The sequence below is a fragment of the Sciurus vulgaris genome, assembly GCF_902686455.1.
Source record: "Sciurus vulgaris genome assembly, chromosome: 8".
In the NCBI taxonomy this organism is placed as follows: domain Eukaryota; kingdom Metazoa; phylum Chordata; class Mammalia; order Rodentia; family Sciuridae; genus Sciurus; species Sciurus vulgaris.
The window spans coordinates 143,645,830-143,661,975 of record NC_136468.1 but is presented as its reverse complement, the minus strand read 5'-3'; the positions used below and the strand labels follow the sequence as shown (position 1 = coordinate 143,661,975).

At 61.9% G+C, this 16,146-nt stretch overlaps 1 protein-coding gene across 5 annotated transcripts in view; it reads left to right on the top strand.

Moving 5' to 3' along the window:
• TPCN1 (two pore segment channel 1) overlaps nucleotides 1–16,146 on the top strand; it is a 52,240-nt gene that overhangs the window by 17,404 nt on the left and 18,690 nt on the right. For 4 of the 5 annotated variants that reach the window (XR_013765847.1, XM_079151577.1, XM_079151576.1 and 1 more), the window contains exons 3-5: nucleotides 9,416–9,543; nucleotides 14,501–14,677; nucleotides 15,606–15,719. Coding sequence is in view for 4 of the 5 variants with exons in the window: in XM_079151577.1 (XP_079007703.1) it covers nucleotides 9,416–9,543; nucleotides 14,501–14,677; nucleotides 15,606–15,719 (419 nt within the window). In the remaining variant the exon portion in view is untranslated. The remainder of the gene's footprint in view (nucleotides 1–9,415; nucleotides 9,544–14,500; nucleotides 14,678–15,605; nucleotides 15,720–16,146) is intronic. The other variant, XM_079151578.1, reaches the window with a different exon arrangement.

Here is a 16,146-nt window from a genome sequence, read left to right as displayed (position 1 = left end):
ACGCTGCGCCTGCGCAGTCCTGGGGCGCGGATTCCTTTTCCTCTTCTCCCGGCGCTCTACGTGCGGGGCTCTCGCAGCTGTGCGGCTGGCCCGTCACCAGCACTGGTTTCTGGAGGCCTCAGCGCTTCGTGGCCTTCGCATGTGTTTTGGCAGTGCCTGCAGCGCCGCTGGCCCCCGTCCAGGCCCGTCCCAGTCCCGGGTGAAGAAACTGAGGCTGGGTGGAGGTCAGGAGCAGGAGGGAGGAAGGGGTCTGGCAGGGAGCCCTGGGGCGTCCACGCTGCCGTCTTGGGGAGGAGCTGCGTGTGTGGGCGTGTGCTGGGAACGCGGGAGGAGCTCAGCTGGTGGCAGAGCAGTTGCAGGCCCTGGGTTCCATCTCCCCAAAGACGGGGAGAGAGAAAGTGTGAGGTTGCAAGCATTTTAAAAAGTGCAACTAAGGAAGGGTGGAGTCAGGAATGGGGCTGGGGCCCCAGCGCAGTCCACCCAGGAATGCGGGCTTTCTGCCAAGCGACCCTCTGCAGTCTTTCTGGAGCAGTTACCTCATGGAATTATTCAAAGCGACCTCTCTCTCAGGCCTAAAACGACCTCTCTCTCAGGCCTAAAACGGAGGGCCTGCCCAGGCCCGGTGGTTTCCCCAGCTGATCTGACCCAGCACCTGCTGGGTGGGGGTGGCGAGGCCCTGCTGCCTGCTCTTCCCTCTCCCTGGCGCAGCTTTATGGCCGGCATATGGAAACTGTTTCTATTTACCCAGCAGCACCAGGAAGCCCCTGCATGCTGGGCTCCAGCAAGCGGAAACCCTGATTCCCCGCAGGGCCGTTTTGGAGGCTCCATGCAGGGCAGCCAGCTGTTTGCCCGGAGAATCTGGGCCTGTTACATCAGCGTGCAGGGGCGAGGCCATCTGTGCAGACAGGTCATCCTGGGCTGCCTGGCTCTGCGTGCAGCTTGCCCATGTTCCGAGCCAGAGTCCGGGTGGCTTTGCAGCGCAGTGCCTGTGGCTCAGCCGCTTCTTCCCGTTCCCTCCCCCCGTCCTCCTGTGACTTGGTGTTCACCTCCCTGGGCTGACCGCCTCGCTCCGGGAGGGAAGTTCAGGGCTGCCCAGATCTTCAGTGCCAAGGTCTGTGGGCTGAAGAGGCGTGCCCATCCGCTCAGCTGTTTCCCTCAACTCTGCCCAGGGCACTGAGAGTGCAGAACACGCTGCTGCCCCTGGTGGGGTTTCCCCGGAGGCAGAGTGCCGTCTTCCTTGCCGGCAGGAATGCTCCTGGCCAGCTTCCTCCAGCTCCGGAAGCCTCAAGTGGGGACGCTCCCTGCTGAAGAGCCGGGAGGCCACTTCCCCTGCCTGTGTGGCTGGGCGCGTCGTCCGTCCTTCCCTCTGAGTTTCCAACCCAGCAGCCTTCTAGACAAGGCTTCCTGTCGCCCTCCTGGTGGAGGCTGCGGGGCCCTGAGGGTACACCCGGCCCTCCCCTCTGTCCACCTGGGAGTGCTTTCCTGGCAGGGCCAGGTCAGCGAGGTCCTCCAGGGTGGATTCTGACACGGCCTCCTCTGGTCGCAGGTGGGGGGCCTGTCCCAGTCCTCAGCGGAAGCTAGAAGCGTAGTGTGCTGTGAGCACCTGGCGTTTGCCCAGGGACCTTGGAACCTGTTTCTTCCCCGAAATGCAGAGCAGGCTCTGGGCTCTGGAGGAGGAAGCCGGGCAGGACCACAGGGCAGCCCCGGGGTCTGCAGATGCACAGGCGGAGGACGGGGCGCAGACCCAGTGGGCCTTATGGGTTGTGGGACAGATCATCCTCTGGTCTTCACGGCTGTGGTGACCTGTCAGAGTCACGGGGGTCCCCTGCCTACTCTGAGGGACTCACTTGGAGGCCAGGCCCCCATCAGTGGGGGAGCAGGACTCGTCCGTAGAACAGCGCCCCCTCTGGACACACAGGCCCACGCAGGCTCCCACTGGGCCTGGTGCCTCCCGCCCTCTCCCCTTTGACCCACCCTCTGCGCCGCCCGCTGGCTCCTGTCCAACCCCAGCTGCCCTTTCCTCTGGACGCTGCTGAGGACAGGCATGGTCTGTCTCTTGGCCTGGGAGGTGGAGCAGATCAGAGCAGAGCGGGCAGCGGGAATGAAGCCCTGGGGGGACAATGCTGCAAGTGCTTCTGGACCTGGCTGCCAAGGCGGGCCTGCAGGGCCGGGCCGTGGCTCCCTGCCGCCCGAGCCCTTTCTGGAATCCCTGAACATGCTGCCGGCCGCACGCGCCTGCGCCTGCTGGAGGGGCGTTTCCGCGTCACCGTGGCTTTCCTGAGAAGTCCCTCGGCGGCCCGTGGGCCCAGGCCTGTCAGCCCCCGGCGTGGGAGCGCCACAGACCACAGCCACCATGCTTTTCCTTCCCAGGGCTTGTGGGCAGGCCAGGCTCTGTTCTGGCACGGATGGAGTCTGCACGGTCCCCTCCCCTCGGCTCTCCCCGCCTTCCCTCTCGGTTCTCCTTTTGAGGTTCTACCCTGAATCCCCTGTGCAAAACCCCCTTTCCCCAGCCAGGTTTTGGAAAGTGGCATTTAAAATTCAAAGAGCCCTGTGCCCCCTCGCTGGTCCCCCGCAGTCTGGGTGGCCCGCCCTCCGCCTCAGTCGCCTGCTGCCTGAGTGCTTGGGGCACGTGGGGTCTTCAGGGCAGGGCCTCCTAGTCCACCGCTTCTGCACTGTGCTGGGCCCTGGGCACCACAGTGAGCAAGACTGACGTCCCTGTCCCCAGGAAACTGACTTCCAGACAGGGAAACAGGCCCCCAGCTCATAAGCAGGGGACGGCCGCTGCCCAAGGAAGCACCAGGCGGTGCAGGGCTGGAGAGCATGGTGGCCGTGTGGCTTCATGGGGGAGGCCAGGAGACAGCGCTTGGGTGAGCAGTGGGGAGGTGTGAGGAGCTGGCCACTTGAGGGTCCAGGCAGGACAGAGGAACAGGAGGTGCAAGGACCATTCAGCAGGAAGTTCCGGGCGTGTTCCAGGGTCACGGGGAGGCCATGCGGCAGGAGGAGGGCGAGTGGGATGAGGTGACAGCAGGTGTCGCAGGCCTTCCGTGGGACTGTGGAACCCAGGGCTGTAGGGCTTTCCCAGGGAGGCGAGCCTGGGTAAGGAGATGCCATCTGGCCTGGCGGTTTAAGGATGTTGTGACAGTAAATGAAGTCGCCCACTCTCCCCTGCACACGCTCAGAGGATGCTCTGGCCCTGGAGCGCAGCCCAGGAGAGCAGCCAGGGAGCAGGAGAGGACTTGTGGAGGGGTCACTCTGGCCCGGGAGAGGCAGCTCAGGCCCAGGCCCAGGGGAAGAGCCACTGAGGAGAGATTGGCATGTAGTTCTTGCACTTAATTAGATGTTAAAGTCCAATACGTATACACAGTGCGTAATGGCGAGACCGTGCGATCCTGTGGTCCAGGCAGCCCACGTCTGGGGCTGCTCTGCAGCATCCTGGGAGAGACTACCCTCCTGACTGCCTGAGGCCCCTGCTGCCCTGGGGTTCTCTGCTGACCTCGCTGTCCCACTCAGCAACTGCAGGCCCAGGAAAATATGTCCTGACACCCACCCAGACCTCTGCCTGTCCGTGAGTCCCCTGTGGCCTGCAGAGTGTATCTGGGAGCCCTGGCCAGTGGGAGTGACCGTCTGTGCAAGCACCTGCCACTTACTTGGTTTGATTTGGGGTCACAGGAAGCCAGGAGACTGGCTTTGTAACCGAGTGGCCCCATCAGGCAGCATGCACCATATCCCTTCCCTGGCCCTCAGGATCCTCGTCTTTGGGAAGTTGGGGTGAATGAAGTGGTCTTTAGGATCCTTTCCAAATCAGACAGTCCTTGTGTCAGACAATCAGCAGAAAGTGCACCAGGATGTGGGCAGGGGAGCCCCATGGCTGTGTTTCTCCAACTCTGTGGACAGGGACCTATATTTTCCTAAGACACAGTGAGAACACCACCTACCCCGGGGTTTCTGAGTGGGACCGATTCCTGGACCGGTCACACCATCTCAGACTGGCTCCCTCGGGCAGAGCTCGGGAGGCCCCGACCTCGGAGTGCCGGCCTTGGTCCTCAGACGCCTCGCCCTGGCATGTTCACCACGTCAGTCTCCATGTCGGCTGTGGCCGGGGCTGCTGACTCTGGCTCGTGCATTGGTCGTGCAGGGAGGCCGTTCCTGTGTGCGAAGTGCTGAGCGGCGAGAGAGGCTCCCCTGGGCCAGGGCAGGCAGGTCCTTTCCACCGGAGGCCAGGGTTTGTGGAAGGCGTGAGCAAGATCCAGGCACTGCTCAGCTCTGCAGTTTGGGGTTTCTAAGGCCCTTGTCACCAGCCTCCCTGTTGCCCCGCCGTCATGTGTACCTGTGAACACGGCTGCCTTGGGTCACAAGGTCGGCGAGACCAGCTCCCTACTTGCTGGGAAGCTCCTCTGCTGATGGCGGCCTGTGGCCTCAGAGCCTCCTCTGGGGCCCCCGATGGTGGGTCTGCCTCCTCCACCGCCTGCGCTCCTGGTCCAGGTACGGGCTGTCCCAGGTACTGCTACAGTCCCTGCCCAGAGCCCCCGACGTGCACGGCATTTGGAATAAAACCAGTCTTCACGCGCGTGGCGCTGACGGCGTCCCCTTGCCTGTGTCAACCGGTCAAAGCCAACGCTGTCGTGCCCCCTCCAACACCACTCCCGAGTCCTTGTTCTGCCCTTTGCAGCCCAAAGACAGCCTGTCACCGTGGCCAGCCCCGCGTGGCCTGAGGCGCAGGTGCCCACGCACCTCTGACGCTGTCGCCCGGGCCCTCGGTGCTCTGGTGGCCTCTCCCCACCAGCCGAGCCCCAGGCTGCAGGCCCGCGTGTCTGTGAGGAGTGCGGGACGTGGCCAGCCAGCGGCAGGCCACTGGGTTTAATCAGCAGTGACACTGCCAGATCGTCCTTCAGGGTCAGCCCGCACCTGGCACAGGCCTCAGCGGGAGCTGCCCGAGGCCACTGCAGCCTGATTAGGTGGACGGAGGCCCAGATGAAGGCGGGCAGTGGAGGCAGGTTGGAGAGGCGAGCTCCAGGCCTGGCCACTCAGGCGCCACCAGAGGTGGAAGAGATGGGCCGCGGGATTCTGGTTCTGAGGACAGTCCTCCCAGGGAGGCAAAGCCTGTCCCTCCTCAACCCCAGGGTCCCTGTGGGTCTCGGAGGCTGCGTGGAACTGCTGTGGTGGCCTGGACGGGTGTGTGCCAGGCCCAGCACACTCCAGACACAGGGCTGCCTCTCCAGAAAAGACCCTGCCCAGGTGCGAGGAGGTGTGGCGGCCAGGCTGGACCTGCCCTGGGGACGTGGCCTGGCCGCCTGGCCAGTGATGCTGTGCGGGCAGGGAGGGCCAGGGCCTTCTCCCCAGGCGGGCCGAGAGCCTGCAGGAGGAGGAAGCTCTGTCCTCCCGCGCCTCCCATGGGCGCTCGCGGCCACGCGCCTCGCTGGGGTCACTGATGTCTGCCGCCGTCGTGCCAGCTGGGACCCCGTCACCGTGACTTATTCTGCCCAGGACTCTGGGTGTGAAGGTCGTGGAGGATCCGCACAGGCGGGGCGCATCCCATCCTGCAGCCCACCTGTGGCCTTTCCTGCCCGCGAGTCACGTTGGCCTGGCTTCCCTGTCCACATGAGAGACCGAGCCTTCTGCTGTCTCCTCCTGGGCTTCACTCTTAGAAGTGGGCACTGGGCTCGGGGTTGTGGCTGCTGTTCCTGCGACACAGCAATCTCGAAGCTGGAGTGGGGGCAACCTGCCTCGCGGGGTGGTGCAGGCATAAAGTGGTCGATGGACGTGGGTGTCCAGGAGTGTTGGTGTCTGCAGCGTGGTGCGGTCTGCGGTTCGAGCAGGCATGGCGCAGGCTTCCTTTCCTGCATGGCAGCGTGGACCTAGGCATGGACAGGGCCCTGCGCCCTCTGTGGGCCCCACCTGCTGCTTAGTCTTCCTCTTGCAGTGGCAGCCGATTCCAGGAGCACGTGCCCCGGGAGGACAGGGCGGGAGCAGGGTCAGAATTCAGGAGCAGCACCTCCCCTCCGGCCTGTGTTGTCACAGCAGGCACAGGTCACCTGTGCTCACGAGGAGGAGACAAGCGCTCCCTGTCCCTGGGGAAGTGGCAAGGTTCTGGAAGACTTGGAGGATGAGTGACAAACCACGGCTCTTTGGGAGATGGGTGTGGTGCTGTGGTGCGCAGCCTGTCAAGGCCGCTGCGTGGTTAAAGTCATGTCCACCACCCCTCCTCCCAGACTCCTCTGCCTCCAGGTGGCTGACGTATCTACCCTGGAGCCAGCTGGTCGAGTCCTGGCTCAGCCCCCTACAGCGGTGCGGTCGTGGGCACTTGGCTTGACCTCCCGGTTCAGTAGGACGTGCCTCACGGGTTGGTGTGAGGCTCACGTGACGTGAAGAGCAGGGAGCACGGAGCTGTCCAGGGCAAGGGCCGCTGCCTCTCCCAGCCCTTCCTCCCGGCCTTCCTGTCTTGTCTCATCTTCACCGTGCTGGGAACTGAGCCCTGAGCTACGTGTCCACCAGGGCCTCTCCTGGGGCCCAGCTGGCCTTGGACTTGCCATCCTCCTGCCTTGCTGCCGAGTGCTCCCCTGTCCTCTGTTGCTCCATCAGTGCCCCTTCGGAGGTTCTCCCACCTGCGCACCCTGGCGGCGGAGGCAAAGCTCCGTCCAGAGTGGGCTTGTGAACTGGCCAGGAAGTACAAGAGGCCCCGAACAGCAAGGAGGAACGAAGCCGCCTTTCTTTCCTGACTACAGGGTCGTCTGCGTAGGAAAGCCGGTGAGGGCCACAGAAGCAGCCACTGGACCTGCAGCCAAGTTCAGCAAGGCGCGGGATGGACCCGAGCCGGAGCTCGTCGAGACGGTGGCAAGAAGCAATTGGGATCTGAGATCAAAAAGTGACTCGTTCGTGATGGCATCTGTCGATGGATTCAGCAAACGGCGCGTGAGATCTGCTCACTGCGACCTGTGGCATCGTGAGCTCGAGAGCTGACTGAGCCGAGAGGCTGCGCTGTGTGTGGGAGTTTGAGGTGTCGGTTCCTCCCAGTGGTGCAGCACAGACTCAAACTGAGCCTTTACCTTTGACCTTTTGTAGAAATTGACCGGCAATCTGAGGGACTAACACTGCTTCATTTCTCGGCCTGTACAGCCACGTTGATCAGGATGTGTTGATGGGAGGTCCTCACCACCCAGAACTCGGCAGAGTCTCTCAGATGCACTACCAAAGGCGTCAGCCTGGAAATAGTACATGGGTGAATCCGCATCAGAGATCTTAAATTCGGCTTTCAGAGTGGCTTTGGAAAGGCACTGTAAAAAGTCGGGAAGACGAGCCACAAGCTGGATATCCAGAATGGAGATAAGGACTCGCAGAATTTAGCAAGCCGGGAGCTGCCGTCCAGCAACTCGGGGCTGAGGGAGGGGGGTCGCAAGTTCAAGGCCAGCCTGGTAACTTAGCAAGGCCCTGCCTCAAGATAAAACCAAAGTAAAAGGGGGTGCAGTCAGTGGTAAAGTGCCCCTGGGTTCAATCCCCAGAGCAACGTCAACAGCAAAAAATCAGTAATAAAGTGGTCCAATAAAAAAATGAAATACCTGGACAGAAGACCCTTCAAGGAGAACGCATGCACAGCTCGCAGCTCAGCACACGCAGGGGGCTTGGCCTCAGTGCTCTGGGGAAGCGCAGAGGTCAGCACTGGACGGAAGGGCAGTTCGGGGTGCTGCACCCTCTCGAGAGCTCAGCAGTGGGAAGACTGACCCTGGCATTGGTGGGGACGCGGGGAGCCCAACTCTCAGCACCGCTGTGGGAATGCGAACCGGCACCGCTGTTCTGGGAAGCGTGGGCTTCAGCTCTTCCCCTCGGTGTTTAGTTATCCGAAAGAAATGGAAACTCTCGTCCACACAGAGCCAGGCTCGGGAAGGCCAAGAGCAGCTTCATCTGAAGTAGCCCCAAACCCGGCCTGTGTCCAGATAGGCCGGCGGGTCCCCGTGGCCAAGTTCCCCCACAAAGCAGGACCCGGCGATGCAGCCGTGCACCTCTGATCCGCGCACATGCACGTGGAGCTGAGGACTCGTGCTGAGTGAAGGGCGAGGCCAGGGAAGGGGAGCACCCTGCGATTCCCGGTGCAGGCCCCGCACTCCGAGCAGCAGGAGGCAGTTTCCTGGTTCCTGGGGACGGCTGCGCAGGGACAGGTGGGGTGATGGATGTGTCACCTTGATCACAGTGGTGGTTTCCCAGGAACGTGCACGGGTCTGGGCGCGTGAGATTGCGGCTTGGTGGTAGAGGTTTGCCTGGCTCATGCCAGGCCCTGGTCCACCCCACACTGCAAAGAAAGGAAAAGTGTCATTGTTCACTTTACATACGTTTTATTGCACGTTAACAAACATGTCAGCTTTATCGTGTGCTGTCAAATGAGTGAGTGGTAGTGTCAGTTACACTTCTGCACAATCGTTTTTAAATACGGATGGAGAAGGACTTTGCAGCTGGCCCAGCCGGTCGCCCCTGCTTGGCAGTCCCAGGTCAGAAAGGCCCTGGGCGATGTAGCCGCCGAGGATGCTGTGTCCTCCTGCCACTTCCCGCCGCCTCTGCGGGTCTCAGTGTCCACACTTGATTACTTATCTTCCTACAGGTGTGTCGTGTGGGGTGTGGATTTGGGGAAACCAAATTTTCATCCTAGATTCACTTTTTCCCAATAAATTCACAGGCTAAGAGCCATTTCCTGGGCCCTGGTTTACCACGAGTCTCTGTGGAGGCTCCAGATTCTTGCGACACGTTCAACTCAAACATGTTCAGATAGGTCCTCACCGCCTCCCACTATGAGGGTCAGGGACCTTGGGGCGCAGCCCATGGCATCTCCTAGCTGTTCCGTGGCTGATTTCCGTCTCGGGCAGCCAGAGGAGGGAACAGCGCCTCCCTCTGCCTGGCCTGGGAAGAGATCGCAGCACAGCCCTTCCTGGGTGGTGGGGGTCAACGCCAAGCAAGGAGGGGGCTCTTACTGCCAGGCCCAGGTCACCTCCCTGGGAACCAAGGCGGCTCAGCCAGAGCAAGGCAGGTGGACGCAGGGCAGGCAGAGGGTGTTCCCCAGAGCGTGGCTGCAGGTGTGGGGAGGAGGCCTCAGGTCCGCCTGCCGCGCCCCAGGGCACAGCCAGCCCTCTAGGTGTTTGACGAAGCAGAGTCCCAACAAAAGTCTACAGAAACAGTGTCCGAGGCTGGCCTCACTGCCCTGTGGGCGACCCTCCCGGTTTCCCTGTGACCATCAGTAGGTGCGGGTCTTTTCTGGCGTCCTCCTCTGAGGGTGGGCATGCCGTGGGCCCCCTTGTCCAGCTCCGCTTACTTAGGAGGAAGACAGACGGGCCACCAGCCCCCTGTGCCTGTAGTCCTTAGCGCACAGGGCAGCGCCCTGTGAGCGCGGCCCCTGCCCCAGGCCTGCTCTCTCACCGCTCCTCCTCCCGTGCAGATGAGGGCAGCCACGCCAGCCACGACGCCCTGGCCCCCAGCCTGGTCTCCGGCGGAGAGAGCTCCCCCTCCAGCCCCTCCGGACACAACTGGGAGATGAATTACCAAGAGGCAGCGATCTACCTCCAGGTGAGTGTCTCCTGGCCAGCCTGAGCATGGGTGGGGAACCAGGTTCCTGACGCTGCCCACCGGGCGTCCTGAACTTCGCACTGTAGCAGGGGCTTGTCAGCATCATGCTGGGAACTTGGAATCTTTTTCTTTCCCGTTTAACATGATGCACTCACATCTGCTGTTTCAGACTTGGTTTCTGTTTGTTTGGTTTTTGGGAAAAAAAATATTTTTCTGTAAAAGTAATATATGCTTGTCATAATAAATTGAGGGATGAGGAAGAAGTGAAGAAACATTCACCCAAGGCAGTCCTTATTGACCTGCATGTTAAAAAATATACACAACCAGGCTCACTGGCTCCTACCTGTGATCCCAGGAACTCAGGAGGCTGAAGCAGGAGGATTGCAAGTTCAAGGCCAGCCTCTGCAACTTAGCAAGATCCTGTCTCAAAATAAAAGATAAGGGCTGGGGGTGAATCTCAGTGGTAAAGAGCCCCTGGGTTCAATCCCCAGGCCCCCCCCCCCAATAAACAAACAAACAAACACCAAGCCAGGCACGTTGGTGTGCACCTATGGACAAACACCAAGCCAGGCACGTTGGTGTGCACCTGTGGACAAACAAACACCAAGCCAGGCACGTTGGTGTGTACCTGTGGTCCCAGCTTCTCAGGAGGCTGAGGCCGGAGGCCCACTGGAGCCCAGGTGTTCAAGGCCAGTCTGGGCAACATAGCAAGACTCTATATGCAAAACCATTAAGGTGAATGTATGTTTTCTAAAACGATTTCAAGGTTGTGTGGTGTCTGGTTGTATCATCTGCTGCTTTTCTTGGTCAGGGATGGAAGCAGGAGCTAGTGCAGGCGAGGCAAGCGCTGTGCGCCCAGCCATACCCCTAACCCTAGTCTGCTTTTGTATTTTTTTTTTAAAATAACACATAGCACAAGCTTTTTCCTCCTATTATGACCCTGGCATAAATGTCATTCCAGTGACTTTGGACCACATTAGCCAGTTAGCTGCTGGGACAGTGCAGGGTGTTTCCCTCAATCTGGTTCCCTAATCACAGACGCCCCCGGGGTGCAGCGTGCTCTACTGGCTAGGCTCCCAGGGACGGGTGCCTGGGTGGGAGCAGTCGTTTCCTGGGGCCCTCCTGAGTCAGCAGGAGACCTGCCCCTCGTGGCCAGCCCTGCGTTTCCTCGTCACTGAGATTTCAGCATCTGGTGTCCCTTCAGGGAGGCCTTGGGTGAAGAACTAGAAGTTCCTTCATGGGTCTGATGGTTTTCCCTCACCTGTTCCTTTGAAGCAGGTCTCCACTGCAGGATTTGTTTCTCCACTTAAACAAAAGATCTGATTAGATCCAGGTGTCCCTGTCTCGTCAGCTGCCTGCCTGCGTCTCCCGGGTGGTGCAGTGGCCCACCCTGCTCCCCAGCAGGTGCATTTGGTTCAGGCGAAGCGACAGGAACGGCGCAGGGACGTGTCCACCAGCTTGGTGTGCCTGTTAAGGACCTGGTCACCTCACGCACCTTCTCCGAGGTCGGAGAAGACCGTGGGAGAGGTCAGAGCCCAGAATCAGACCCAGGGACGCGGGCATCTGACGGTGCCTTCTTCCCTAAGCAGGCGAGGGCACTGGTGATCAAATGTGGGACCTGTGGGGACGCTGTCGTCCTCTCAACAGCACGCCCAGGCTGGCACTGCCACCTCCCGCCTTACAGGTGTGGCCGTTGAGGTTGACGCTGAGTGATGTCCAGGGCCACCCCGCTGCAGGTCGTCCTTGGGCCGGGCAGGGCCCAGTGGAGCTCGGTGCTTGTCCCTGGTCTGCCCGCACGGAGCCTGGGGCCACTGTCTGCCAGCGACGTCCCTCCTGTGAGGTGCGGCCCTGGTTCTGTAACTGGCCGCGTTGTATCTGCTTGAAAACGGCTCGTGCTTGTGGACTAGGGTTGTGGGGCATTGGGCTACGGTGATCATTTTATATGAAATCACACGTGTCCCCGTGTATGTGCGCGCACGCCCCGACGGCCACGCACCTGAAACGCCGCGCCTCGCGAGCAGGGTGCTGAGCTCCACCTTGCAAATCGCGTGTTGTTTGAATCCTTTCACCAAGACGTGCCTCGGTTTTTAAGAAGCAAGTGCAAGCAGACTGGGTCCCGTGAGCCACGTGGTCCTGTTTCTGGAGGTGTCTGGCTGGCGTCGGGGTGGTGTCCTGCTTCTGCCGGCGGCTGAGCTGCAGCAAGGCCCCTGCCTCTCCTCCCTCGTTCCACCTCAGTGCCTCACCCTCAGGAGCCCAGTGCTTGTCTCTGTGTGGACTTGAATCCAGGGAGCAGAGAGCCCGCCTGGAGGGCCGTCCCACCGACCTTGCTGATGTGACCTCACGTGGTTCACAAACAGCCGGTAGGAAGCATGCCCGGTGTCGTCCTGCGGCCGTGGATCAGAGCCCAGCCCCACGGGCAGGGTTTCCCATCTGCGCTGGTGGAGACCGCGTCCCCGTCTCCTGCGTGGCCCCTCCAGGTTCTGGAGTTCAAATCTGAGCCTCTGGGCAGGGCCCTCCTCTGGGCAGGGCCCTCCTCTGGCCAGACCTGCTCCCTGCCTTCTGTTGGAAGAAATTGTGCAAGAATCGCATTTTTAAAGTAACTCAACTTCTGGCCACTGTGTGTGTCCTCGTGCCCCCGGGCACAGACAGGCTGCATCCAGCCTGCCCGCCTGGATCTGGAGGGGTGTGTGCCCTTTGTCAGCCGCCCGGCTGGTCTGCCGTCCATCTTTCTGCCTTGCTAGTGAGGGCAGCAGTGCATCAGCCTCAGGAAGTGACCCGTGCAGTCCCCTGCACACCGCAGCCCCAGCCTTCCCAGAAGAAGCCCTCGTGAGGACAGAGAGGGTGGCTGCTGGAATCGACCCACAGACCCGAGTGTGTTCCGCCTTTCCACTGGCGGCGGAATGTGCCCAGAGGTGGCCCCAGGGCAGAGGCGGGAGCTGAGCGGCTCAGTTGAAGAACTGGAGCCAGCGGAGGGCGGACAGCAGGCAGGACTCCAGCCCCAGGGCTTTGAGGAAGCGCCAAGGCTGGCAGCAACCGGAGGGCCAGCAGCGTGGGTGCCACTGCTTGTGTTTCCAGGGGACGTTTACTTCCTGCAACGCTCTGGGAGGCCGAGGGCGTGGCTGAGGGCGTGGGAGCCACGTGGTCGGGCTGTGTGTCCGCGGGCACCCGAGCCTGTGCTGGGGTCTTGTCACCTCTGTCACCTGAGGTTCTAAAAGTTCCTGCCCACCAGGGAAGCCAGCAGGAGTCATGGGTGCACAGGGCTTGTGCAGGGCTGGGTGCGGTGCCTGGTCCTGGCAAGGCCTCCGTCCTGTTCTGTGGGGGGAAGGAGTCCAAGGCAGGTGCTGGGAAACTGGACAGACAGCCACGCGAGTTAAGAGCGGGGCTGTGGCACGAGACTCCCTGCCTGCTGCGGCATGGGTGAGCGCTGGCGAGCAGTGGAGGGGTCCTCCCGTGCTGGCGGGAACCAGAGTCATGCAGCCGTTGTCAGAAAACCAAATAGACCTGCCTGGGGTCCCGCAGCCCCGTTTCCAGGCGCGTTTTGAAAGAATCGAAGTCAGCTTGTCAAAGAGACGTCTGTGCACTGGCGATCCCCGCAGCCTGCTCACAGTGACCAAGATGTGCAGGACCAAGAGTCTCAAGAGGTGAATGGACAAAGAGAACCTGGTATGAATGCACAGTGGACTACTATGCAGCCTTCAAAAGGGATAAAACCTGCCATTTGCAACAGCATGGATGAACCTGGAACGAGATGTGGCATGGAGTAAGCCACCCACAGAAGGACAGGTGCTGACCTCACGCACGTGTGGAACCCCAGCACATCACAGTCCCAGAAGTAGAGGGTGAATGGAGGTCACCAGGGGCTGGGCTGGGCAGGGACTGGGGAGGTGGGGGTGGCTTGGTGCAAGTCTCAGACAGGAGGACTGCGTTCCTAAGAATAATTGCTTAGCATGGTGACCATGGTTAATAATGCGGTGTCTAATTCAGAAATGCTAAGAGAGTAGGTTTTAAATGTTCCCACTACCAAAAATAAAAAAGGGTAAGTGGGTGGCGGGCTTGTTGATGAGTTTGGCGTGTCATGATATGTCCCCGTATCAAAATGCTTTCATGCCCCCCAAGTAAGTGCACTTATTATCTGTCAGTCAAACAGTGGGGCAGGCTGGGGCAGCCGAGTCAGTCAGAGTGAGCCGGACTCCCAGGGCCAGCGCGGGGGCTCAAGGGTCTGGCCGGCCTGGCGTTGGCCCATTTTCCCACGGATGCTGGGTGACACCACGGAGCTACGTTCCGGTCAGCTCACTGCTATGACCCAAAGGCCTGACAGGAACGATTTTAGAGGAGGGAGAGTTCATTTGGGGCACAGGGTTCCAGAGGCCTCAGTCCAGGGACGGCCGACTCCGTTCCTCAGGGCCTGTCAGACAGGACCTCGTGGCAGAGGGTGGCAGAGGGAAGCAGCTGGGAACGGGCCCCGGGAGGCAGGGAGGGAGGGCGAGACTGCCCTGCTCTGGGCAGTGTGAACCCGAGGCGCCAGCAGCCACCCCCTCAGAGCCCCGGCTCACCCCGCCGGGCGATGCCACTGACCGGGTAGAGGCTCGCAGCCCACGCTTCGCCCCAGGCCCTCTTGCACTTTCCCGCTCAGGAGCTTCTGCACCACACCAGGCTCTGCCCCGGTGCCTTTCCCACCCCCGTGGCCCGAGGAGGGGCCCTGGTGCGTGCCGTCAGTGTGGAGCTGAGCCTCGAGGCCGAGGACCTTCCTGGTGCCCAGGAGGAAGCGGGCAGCGGGCTCAGCTGGTCTGGCCCAGGCTAGGCTCCTCGCCTCCTGCGCAGCAGCCGTGCCTCCCGCCTGTTAGGCCTGCGCCTCTGCCTCCCCATCTGCCTCTCCGGCCGCCGCTCCTCCCCTGCCTGCCGTCACACCTCTGGGTGCCAGCTCACCCCGGTGGTGCCCACGTGCCTATCTTTTCAGGAAGGCGAGAACAACGACAAGTTCTTCACCCACCCCAAGAACGCCAGAGCGCTGGCGGCCTACCTCTTCGCACACAACCACCTCTTCTACCTGATGGAGCTGCTGACCGCCCTGCTCCTGCTGCTGCTGTCCCTGTGCGAGGCGCCCGCTGTCCCCGCGCTCAGGCTCGGCATCTACGTGAGTGCCTGGGCCCGCAAGCATGGCTGTCTGGGGGCAGAAAGCAGAGAGGGAACATTCCGGAAGGACAGGGGCTGTAAACACCTCAGGCAGAAGTGCAGGGCGGTCACCGAGGCCTTGAGAACAGTCTCACCTGGTTCCTGCTGGGCAGTGTGGTCAGCGGGCTACCCAGGATCTGTCCACAGTGACGTGCAGGGCGGGTCCCATTCAGGACTAGTGCCCTCCCCTGGGCTTCGGGGCGGGTCACCCCCGGCGGTGCCTGCACACTGCCTCCAGCCTGGACGGGCAGGCAGGCTGGGGTCACTGGTGGAGGTGGGAGGACCGTCCAGTCCCACCAGTGCCCTCCCCCAGGCGAGCCCGTGGTCAGCGTGGGGCCTGGTGGTGTGGAGCGCTGAGGCCCCTGCCCAGCAGGAACAGGAAAGGAGGCCCTTGTTGTGCAGCCTGGGTCCTCGGGCCCTCGTGACCCTTCCCCAGCCACCCGCCGCCCCGCTCCTCCTGGCACCTGGAGCTGGCTTTCCCTGCTGAGAGGGACCCCGTCCCTGGGAAGTCACAGCAGCCGAGCAGACGAGGCTCCTGTGGGTCTTGCCAGCGTGCCCGTCCTGGGTCCAACACAGGGAGCAAGGCCGGGTGGCCTCCCCTTGGTTTCTGTTTCTAAGTGCTTGGTTCCTGCTGCCCCGGTGTCTTCTGTGACTTTTATGTCCTTCCTGGAACAAGGCGAGATGTGGGGTTGTCACGCTGGTCCTCACGCTGCCCGTCAGGCTGCGCCCGGCCTGTCCTGTGCAGGTCCGAGGGCCCGGCGGGTCTGGATGTTCTGGGAGATGCATCGGGCCAGGCGCTCACAGCTGCAGCCTGCGTGTTGGGAAGGGGTCCTGGGCGGGGTGGGACAGAGAGAGGTGACCGTGACATGTCCCCCACGCTCTGCTTGCAGGTCCACGCCACCCTGGAGCTGTTCGCCCTGATGGTCGTAGTGTTTGAACTCTGCATGAAATTGCGGTGGCTGGGCCTCCACACCTTCATCCGGCACAAGCGGACCATGGTCAAGGTAGGTGTCCATCTGCCCGCCACGCCGCGGCCCCTGGCCACGTCTGCGTCACACCCGTGTCTTCGGCCTGATTTAAGATCGCCCACGGGTCCTTGGCACTCGGGGTGCCACCCAGGGTCCTTCCGTCCTCCGCCCGCCCCCAGGTGTCCTGGCAGTGCCCTGCAGCCCAGGGTTAGCACTGCCGGGCAGGGACACGGTCACTGTGGGCTGTGTCGCCCTCCGTCTTGGGGATCACCCAGCTCTGCCAGCCCTGTGCTGCCCACTGCTGGCACTGCGCCCCGGTGTGTGGCAGAGAAGGCGTCAGTAGGACGAGTCAGGTGGCTCTCGGCAGCGTGGCGAGCGCACACCCTTGTCTAGGAGAACGTCCGAGTGAGTGGAGGTCAGCGAGCGGCAGGCCTCCGGGCTCCCAGGTGCGGGTGGGACGCAC